This window comes from Lathyrus oleraceus, chromosome 5 (assembly GCF_024323335.1).
Source record: "Lathyrus oleraceus cultivar Zhongwan6 chromosome 5, CAAS_Psat_ZW6_1.0, whole genome shotgun sequence".
Lineage (NCBI taxonomy): Eukaryota > Viridiplantae > Streptophyta > Magnoliopsida > Fabales > Fabaceae > Lathyrus > Lathyrus oleraceus.
The window spans coordinates 53,606,413-53,616,351 of NC_066583.1; the positions used below are offsets into that span (position 1 = coordinate 53,606,413).

General features: G+C 37.0%; 1 protein-coding gene across 1 annotated transcript; it reads left to right on the forward strand.

Annotated features, from left to right (window-relative positions):
• Positions 1-6,153: 6,153 nt before the first annotated feature.
• LOC127078687 (secreted RxLR effector protein 161-like) lies at positions 6,154-6,585 on the forward strand. The gene has a single exon (XM_051019121.1). The coding sequence runs from the start codon at positions 6,154-6,156 to the stop codon at positions 6,583-6,585; it is 432 nt and encodes a 143-aa protein (XP_050875078.1).
• Positions 6,586-9,939: the final 3,354 nt, after the last annotated feature.

Sequence of the window (9,939 nt, forward strand, 5' to 3'; positions counted from 1 at the left end):
ATTGTCTTCTAAAGCAGCCCCTATCCTGATTTCTCTCTTGGCGTCCTCGGTGCCAAGATTAATCACTTCAACAGACTCTTGATGCGGTTGAATAACCCTTCCCTCTTGTTTTAATAACCTGGTAAGCTCTTCAGGGAGTTCACAGTTTTCATCACTCTCTTTTTCAGCTTGAAAGATTGGATTTTCAAAGTCGAAACGAGCCGTAGCAGAAACGTTATCAATAGGATCCGGTGATGTGCATCTGCATGAGTGATGGTATGTGCTTATGAGTGTGAACAAGAAGTGAAAACTAAATAAAATATTGCCATTTTTTTATTTTGAAAAACTGCAAAAATAGAAAGACAGGGTACGAAATATTTGAATGCAAAAATACGTCCTTTATTTATGATAAAAATGCAAGTGTCACATAGATGAGCCCTACAATGAGTCATTACGTCCTGGGCGGAACGTAAGACTTGGACATGCATGAATAAACAAAGAAAATTACTCTTCAAGAAGAGTGACTTGGATAATCTCCTCAGAAGACCAATTGTTGATGACTTCACCTGGGATCCTTGGACGCACCCAGTTGTCAATGTCACAATCACTATCCCCATCTTCTTCGTTGACTGCAGAGACTTGACCATACTGAATGATGCCAGCACTGGAGAAAGTAATCGGCCCCTGATGAGTCTGAAGTGTTGAAGTTGTAGAGATCTGACCAAACAAAATGAGAACACCACGGCGGTACCTGTTATGCATGAGATGCTAATGGATATGCAAATGCAATGACATGTTTATCAATTCCAAAGGGCATTCTACCCTCTTGAAATGGATAAACATGTGTTAAATGATATGAATGCAAATGATGTGATGATGTGAATGCAATGCAGTGGCATGTCAATCAGGATTGCTGTATCTGCTTGAACATCTGTCGGGTTACACTGTCTGAAGAGAAAACCACTGAGGAATATAATACAAGGTCAAAGCTCTGCTCCAGAAAACCGGGTTGGTTGGAGGTTAAGGTTTCCTGAATTTAGCCCGCCCTTCACTGGTAGGTTCTAAGAACAGAAGTTCGTCAACTTCAGCCCTTCAGTCGCGAATAATACGTTTACCACTGAAGGTTTGGCATTATTACGGGATAAAAGACCTCCACTGACTCCCCTCAACAGGACATCCTAAAGCAAGTTCCCAGTCTCGGGGTCCTCGGATTGATCAGCGAGAATGCGCCCACCAGAGCTAACATAACCACGTCTCGGAGGAGAGGCCTCGACTGAGTTCTCGGGAAATGGTCACCAGAGTCGACGATTTCTAAAGGAACATCATGTCGTTACGGAACATCCGTAGGACATAATATATCCAAGAGAAACCTCGTCTGGGTGTGGTTCTTCACGAACGACTTAACGTACCAACATGCCACGCAAGCCTCATGATCATCCACTCTAAAACCTGTGTGTACACTCAAGCCTGGGTAATGGGCTTATCTCTCGTAGAACATCCCATCCCAACAAACAAACAAACAGATCCAACAGATGCATGCAAGCGGGTAAGCAAATAAATGTACAAAAGCATGAACACCCAATAAACAAGAAATCACACAAGCTAGGAGGGACTCGCTTAGGGAAGATGGACCAGCAAGAGGTCAACTTCTTAGTGTCCCCAGTGGAGTCGCCAGCTGTCGCAACCTGAAAAAGGAAAGGACAAGACGGGGTCTCGCAACCAAATCTTGGGTTCGGGAGTCGGTTATGCGAAGGGAAGGTATTAGCACCCCTACGCATCCATAGTACTCTACGGGATCCACTTTTGTGGTTTTTGTCTAAAGGGTGTGGGTTTACCTAATGTGTTTATTTACTAAAAAGGTTAAGAGAAATGACTCGCGCGGATGTCGCATCCACTGCATACGTATCTCATCTGAATATGAGAATCAGAGTCTTCGTAGCTCGGCTGACCTATGGGTTAGGGGGATGTGTGCTCGCTAAGACATCGCGTCTTATGCCTACGTATCTCATTTGGAATGAGAATCAGAGCAAGCCGTAGTTCGGCTAACTACGGGATTATGGATTGGGTTTTGGACGAACAACGTTACTACACAATCTACCGGATGCTCGACCTTTGGAGACTTACTCGCCTGTAGTAGAAGGAGATAACGTGTTGCTTTGGGTTTTAGGGTTTGTTTGCGTTGTAGGAACGCGCATGCAAAAAGGAAGTCCTAGGCGAAGGAACAGTGCTACCTTAATTGGCAAGAAGACGGGAGACTATCCGAAGCCTCGTGTCCCACGGGGGAACAATCACACCACACAAAACATGTATCTTAGAGTAAAATGCCACCAAGGGGCTCAAACATTGCCTCCTATCGAGGTCTTCCAGCTAAGAAAGCGATAAAGTACGAGAAAGGGGAAAAAATTACCACACGGATAAAGATCCGAAGTTACAGCAATTAAAGGATTAGCAACCCTGAGATCTCTCGAGCTAGACCATCAAAGAAAATCAGTCAATATGATTAATCAGGATAAACCTCCGGATGGTATCCCTGCACGAGTATGTGAGCCCTCACGAAAACTCAACAGAAAGGTTAGACAAACAAGGTGAAATCCAGAGAAAACAATGCCATGGCAACACAAAGACAGGTTAGAGAAACAAAATAGGGTAACCAAGAGTTGCCCCTAAATCAAAATGTAACCACATGAATAATTCCATCAAAATTCACAAAAAGCTCACAAAAAGCAATCAAGGGTAGGAGGCATAAACCTCTTGTCAAACACATGCATCAAAAGGGTATCAAATTCACCCATAATACCTCATACATTTAGAGCATTCAAATTAAAGGTATAAAGATGATGGATATAGGGCAAACCTGATTGGAGAGCTTGATTGAAATTGAGTTGCACCCGTGAGGTTTACAAAACAATCTTTAGGGTTTATGTGAGGCAGAGGTGATTCTGTGCAGTTGAGTTCCCTTCAGGGTTTGGAGGCTGCTCTGAACTCTGTTAGTTCTTCTCTCACTATCTTTTTCCTCAGGGTTTTGTTCCAAGGAAACCTCAGAGTATTTTGCTTCCCTCCTTTTCTCAAGTGAAGCCTTGGTATTTATAGACTGAATTCCATGGCTTTGTGGGCTCAAATGAGAGAGACCCAAGTCCAAAAAAAAAAAAAATTGTTATATTTTATTTATTTTTTTATTATTATTTTTATTTATTTATTTATTTTTAACTTTTTTTTTCCAGGAAAAATGACGGGTAAATTTTGGGGTATTACAGATAGTGATGCACAAGGTGCTATAAATGAACTTCTTGAAGAAAGCAAAATTCTGTATAAAACTATATCATCTCAAAAGAAAACAATTTTATCTTTAGAAGGAAAAATCATGACAATTGAAAAAGATGTCAACGATGAAAAACAAAAGATGATTAGTGAAAAACAAAATTTTATATGTAAAAACTGTGAGTCATTTTGTTTCCAAATTGTCCAATTAAAAAGAGTTCTTGAAAGATATGAAAAAGGACAAATTGGATTGTAAGGAGTCCTTAGCCAACAAAAATATTCAAACGATAAAAGCGGTCTTGGTTACTTAAAGTTTTCCAAACCAAGTACCAGTAAACAAGCCTAAAGTTTTTCATCACTATCCTAAAAAGGAAAGATTTCCTAAAAATAAATCTCATGTTCCTAGATATAGAAGCAACTTTGAACCTACTTGTTTTTATTGCGGAATAATTGGCCATACACCAAATGCGTGCTATGTTAGAAATTTCAGCGTAGTAATTGGGCATTATGTATGGGTAAAGAAAGGCACTAATTATGAAGGACCCAAAACAATTTGGGTACCTAACAAAACTTAATTCTGTTTTGTAGGTATGCTTGAAAACCACTTCAAACCTCTGGTATCTTGACAGTGGTTGTTCCAAGCATATGACGGAATACATTAACAAATTTTCAAATCTAGCATTGAAGGCCAAGGGTTATGTCACATATGGTGATAACAACAAAGGGAGAATTCTTGGCATATGCAAAGTTGGAGCACCACCTTTCACATCCATTGAATATGTCCTTTATGTCGAAGGACTAAAGCACAACCTTCTAAGTATAAGCCAACTTTGCGACAAGGGCTTCAAAATCAAGTTCACCAAGGATGAATGCTTGATTGAAGATGAAGTCTCTCATGAGGTAAAACTCAAAGGTAAAAGAATTAATAAAATATTTATGATTTCCCTTGATGATGTTTCTTTAAAGGTAAAATGTCTTATGCTAAACAATAATGAGTCATGGCTGTGGCATAAAAGATTCGCACATATTCATATGGAACACTTGAATAAGCTTATAAAGCATGATCTTGTTATTGGTTTTCCCAAGATAAAATTCATCAAAAATAGGCTTTGTGATGCATGTCAAAAGGGGAAACAAACCAAATCAACTTTCACATCAAAGAATGTGGTATCCACTACAAGGCCACTACAATTGTTGCATATGGACTTATTTGGTCCATCAAGAATAAGAAGCTTCGGAGGTAATGTATATGCTTTAGTTATTGTTGATGATTTCTCTAGATACACTTGGACTTTCTTCTTAGTGCAGAAAAATGATGTATTCAAGGCGTTCAAGAAATATGCGAAGCAAATCCAAAATGAGAAATCTCTAACTATTGCCTCCATAAGAAGCGACCATGGTGGAGAATTTCAAAATGCCTCCTTCAAAGAGTTTTGCGAAGAACATGGAATATTTCATAATTTCTCGGCACCAAGGACTCCTCAACAAAATGGAGTGGTGGAGATAAAGAATAGATCACTTGTGGAACTTGCAAGAATAATGCTTAGTGATTCAAATCTTCCAAAATATTTTTGGACGGATGCGGTAAGCACGACATGATATGTAAGTAATAGTATTATTATTAGACCTATCTTGAAAAAGACCCCTTATGAACTCTTCAAAGGAAGGAAACCAAACATCTCTTACTTTCACATTTTTGGATGCAAATGCTTTATCCTCAACAATGACAAAGACAATCTAGGTAAGTTCGACGAGAAGTCCGACGAAGGTATATTTCTTGGATATTCTCTTACTAGTAAAGCATTTAGAATATATAATAAAAGAACCTTAAAAATTGAAGAATTTATGCATGTTACTTTCGAAGAATCTAACCCCTCCAAGGAGGATATTGTTTTGTGTGATGATGATGATGTTGTAGAAGTCCCTCAAAAAGATACTTCAAGTGGAAACAATGGTGATCAACCAAAACATCAAGATGAGCAAGATAAAAACAAAGCAAATGATAATGATCTACCTAAGGAATTGGGAACTCATCGGGATCATCCAATTGATAAAGTCATTGGTGATATTAGTCAAGGCGTTACAACAAGATTAAATCTCAAAGATGCATGCTTAAATATGGCTTTTGTTTCTCAAATTGAACCTTCCAAATTTGACGAAGCCTTAGGTGACGACCTATGGGTAATTGCTATGCAAGAAGAGTTAAACCAATTCGAAAGGAATCAAGTTTGGGAACTTGTCCCTAGGCCAAGTGATAAACACATCATAGGTACCAGATGGGTGTTTAAGAACAAGCTTGATGAGAATGGTATAATTGTTCAAAACAAAGCAAGATTGGTGGCCCAAGGATACAATCAAGAGGAAGGCATTGATTTTGAAGAAACATTCGCTCTAGGTGCAAGGTTAGAAGTTATCCGTTTATTGCTTGCTTATGCATGTTCATTAAATTTTCAATTATTTCAAATGGATGTCAAGAGCGCATTCTTGAATGGCTACATAAATGAAGAAGTCTATGTCAAACAACCCCTGGGCTTTGAAGACTTCAAAAATCCTTCACATGTTTTCAAGTTGAGGAAAGCTCTTTATGGCCTAAAGCAAGCACCTAGAGAATGGTATGATCGTCTCAGCAACTTTCTTTGTGAAAAGGGTTTTGAAAAAGGTAAAATTGACAAAACCTTGTTTATTAAGAAAATAAAAGGTAATACTTTATTGGTTCAAGTCCACGTTAACGACATCATCTTCGGCTCAAGAAACAAAGAAATGTGTGAAGAATTTTCATCGATGATGCAAGGATAATTCGAGATGTCCATGATGGGTAAGATGAACTATTTTATTGGACTTCAAATTAAGCAACTGAAGGATGGAATTTTCATCAACCAATCAAAGTAATGCAAAGAGTTGTTAAAAAGATTCAACATGGATAGTTGCAAGGCAATGTCTACTCCAATGGGATCCGGAACTTATGTTGACCAAGATGAATCAGGTGTTTCGATTGACATAACAAAGTATCAAGGTATGATTGGTTCCTTACTTTATTTGATGGCAAGTCGTCTTGATATTATGCTCAGTGTGTGTCTTTGTGCTCGTTTTCAAGCCAATCCAAAAGAATTACATCTCACCGCTGTTAAGAGGATCATGAAGTATCTCAAGGGAACAACAAATGTCGGCCTATGGTATCCTAAAGGTAGTATTTTCAAATTAGTTGGTTATTCTGACGCTGATTATACGAGAAGTAAAACTGATCGAAAAAGTATTAGTGGTACATGTCATATCCTTGGAAATGCATTAGTATCGTGGGCTTGCAAGAAACAAGTGTGTGTTGCTCTTAGCACTGCTGAAGCGGAATAAATAGCAGCATGTAGCTGTTGCGCTCAAATACTTTGGTTTAAGCAACAACTTCGTGACTACGGACTCAATCTTGGATGCATTCCTCTTCGTTGTGACAACACAAGTGCGATAAACATTACAAAGAATCTGGTCATGCACTCGAGAACCAAATATATTGACATTCGACATCAATTTCTTCGTGACCACGTGCTTCAAGGAGATGTAGAAGTCACATTTGTGGATACTCAGAATCAACTTGCCGACATCTTCACAAAACCTTTGGCACGAGAACCGTTTTACAAAATTCGAAGGGAACTTGGGATTCTAGATGAGTGTGATATATAACTTGTCAAAAACACATCAATTCAAATTTAAAGGTGCACTCTTGCTCATAATATTTAGTAATTAATTGTTCAATGTTATTGGAAATGTTTTTATTTTAATAATTATGTTTGCTGATGTGTTAATTTTAAGCATTTATCAAAAAAAAATTGGTGTCAATCGATTGACACAAGACCAACAATCGATTTATCCATCTTTATTTCTCAAATTTTGTTTTACAGTAAGTTCATTCAATCGATTACATCCTTCTTTCAACCGATTGGTTCCTTATTTTTTTTGTATTTTTTTTTTTAAAATTTTATTTCTTCAACCAATCGATTGGATCCCTAACATCAATCAATTGGTCCTCTTATTTTTTCAACTTTTTCGCTATGCCAATCGATTGGTCCTTACATGTCAATCAATTGGTCTTTAAATTTTTTTGTTTTATGTGTTCAACATGCGCATGATTTCTTTCCTTTTTTTTTCTCACTTTATTTCTCCACATGTGCCTCATGTTATATCTACTGATACACTCTTCCATATTGCATTTATTCATTTTTGTCTTTTACCACTTTTTTCTCCTATTCCTTCTCCTTTTCCTATTTTCAAGTAAGTGTCATTTACCAAGTTTTGTTAAAAGCTTTTTATGTCACTTTATTTCTATTCAATGCTCTTTATTTTCTTGGTCCAACCACTTGATTCTTCTTATTACTACACTTTACCACCATAAAACCACGTCTCTCTTCAAGAAAATCTTCAACATTCTACACGACTTATCTTATTCACTCAAAGGTTTTTGATTTCTCCTTCAATCCTTTTCTTTTCTCCAAGCAACCTTTATGGCCTCTCAACTTTCATCTAAAGGCAAAGGAAAAGGCAAGGCTTCTAGTTCTAGAGGCCTTCTAGATTTGTCAAGACTTTTCACTACCAAGAGTCAACAGGAAAGGTACGAGACATACTTCTTCCAAAAGAAAATCATGAAGCCAAAATATGGCTCTTTTGTTTCTTTTCCTGAAGATGTGTTCAGTTTTCCTACTGTTTTTGAGGAATTGGGATTGAGTGACCTCATTGGTTATAATACAAATTTTTACCCTGAATTGGTCAAGGTGTTCTATTCCAACATGGTGAAGAAGAAAGGGAAACTAACATCTGTGGTGAAGGGAGTTCCAATCTCCTTAACGACTTCTGATATAAGTGTTATTCTTGAAATTCCTACTGGTGGTCACAAGTTTGTTGGGACAAAGGCTCCATGGGAAGACTATAGCAAACACGCTTTCTACTATAGTTTGAGTCCTTTATCTGACCATCAGTTTTACAACAAGAGGAAGAAGAGTTTTGAAGGAGATAGCCTGGAGCGTGTTTACTGGTCCTTATATTCTCAAATCACTGCACTATAACAGATCCAAAAATGATGCTCTTATATGCCATCAAAAATAATTTTCGTGTTGATTGAGGGCATACAATTCCTTCACATATGATGTCCCATGATGAATATGCTAAGGGTATGCCATATGCACATTCCTTGACCAAGATTTTTCGTCATTTCAACATCAACATGGAGAATGAACTGTGCTTCTCAATGGAAAAACCTTCCTTCATGATTAGTATCAAGCAGGTAAATAGGAAGATGGGAGTTATCTACAATCACCGAACCCATGAGGTAAAATACCTAGACAATGATGATGAAGAACCTCAACCTGAAGTCCACAGTGATGATGATTTTAACCCTCCTGCAGAAGCTTAACCGGATCAACCCTCCAACCAAATGATTATGGAATATCTTCAAGAGTTCTGAACGGATGTTATGACCGAGATTGGTCATTATCTTCTAGGATGGATCGTTGGGAGTTTTCGCAAGGTGGTTATCAAGGTGGTGGGTCAAATGATGGGAATAATCAGTGATTGGATCTCTTGTGGTGTTTTTATGACTTATTCTTCTTCAATTCTGTCTTTTGTCGTACTAAGTTTTACGTTCTGCATCACTTATTTGGTTCTCTGTGTTGTAATATTTGGAAAACTTTGTGACGTTTAATGTTTATTTTTCTCTTAGATTTTATTGTGTTCTTTTCCCTTCTTTTTGATCATGACAAAGGGGGAGAAGATGTATGCATGTATGTTTTGTTTGTGTTGTTTTATGCAGGGGGAGTTTTTCATTTGATTAATTTCAAGAGATAGGGGGAGTATATGTTCAAGCTTCAAGAGTGGTTGTCATCATCAAAAAGGGGGAGAATATGAAGACAAGCTTCCTACAAGATTTTGATGAAGACAGCATATCAAGCCCTCCATATCAAAAGAATGTAAAAGAAGATCATTTCAACTTTGCTCAAGTTTTTCATGGATCTAGTAAAGGTATATGGAATTCTTGACAATATTCAAAAGTTTAAAACATTGCATATTCAAAAGTTTTTTAACTTAGAAATTTTTCAAAGTTTTGCCTGTGTCAATCGATTGATCAAACTTTCTGTTTTAGCATTTTTCATTTTCAAAGTTGGACCAATCGATTGGTGTTGTATGTCAATTGATTGATCTTAGTGTATTTTTCAGTTTTTTTTTGTCTATGTCAATCGATTGATTATGAGGGTCAATCGATTGATGCTGGGAAATTTTTGAAAAATCTGAAATTTTATTTCACCATTCTTTGCACCAATTCATCATAACTCTTCATGGAAAAACCTTACATCTTTTCATCAATAATTCTCTGATTTATCTTTTAACCATTGCCATGTTATGATTGAAGGGATGTATTCATACTATAAATATTGTTTATATTTTTATTTCAAATTCACCTCTTTCAAATCAATTTACAAAATCTCTATACATTCATTTTCATCTGTATTTTCATATTCAGATAGTTTTCAAATAGAATTTTCATATCATTTTCTTCAAAAGTACTCTTGAGCACTTAGAGATTATTTTGTTTTGAACCTTCATATTGAAAGAGAAGAAGATTCTAATCAATTTATTAAAGTCTTGTCCAATACAATTATTCATATTCATTAAGAATTATTTTTGTGAAATCCTAAGTACCAAGGATTGTTTGGTTTTAGGTGT

Coding starts and splice junctions, on each gene's coding strand:
- LOC127078687 (XM_051019121.1), top strand. CDS start 6,154: ATGGATAGTTGCAAGGCAATGTCTACTCCAATGGGATCCGGAACTTAT.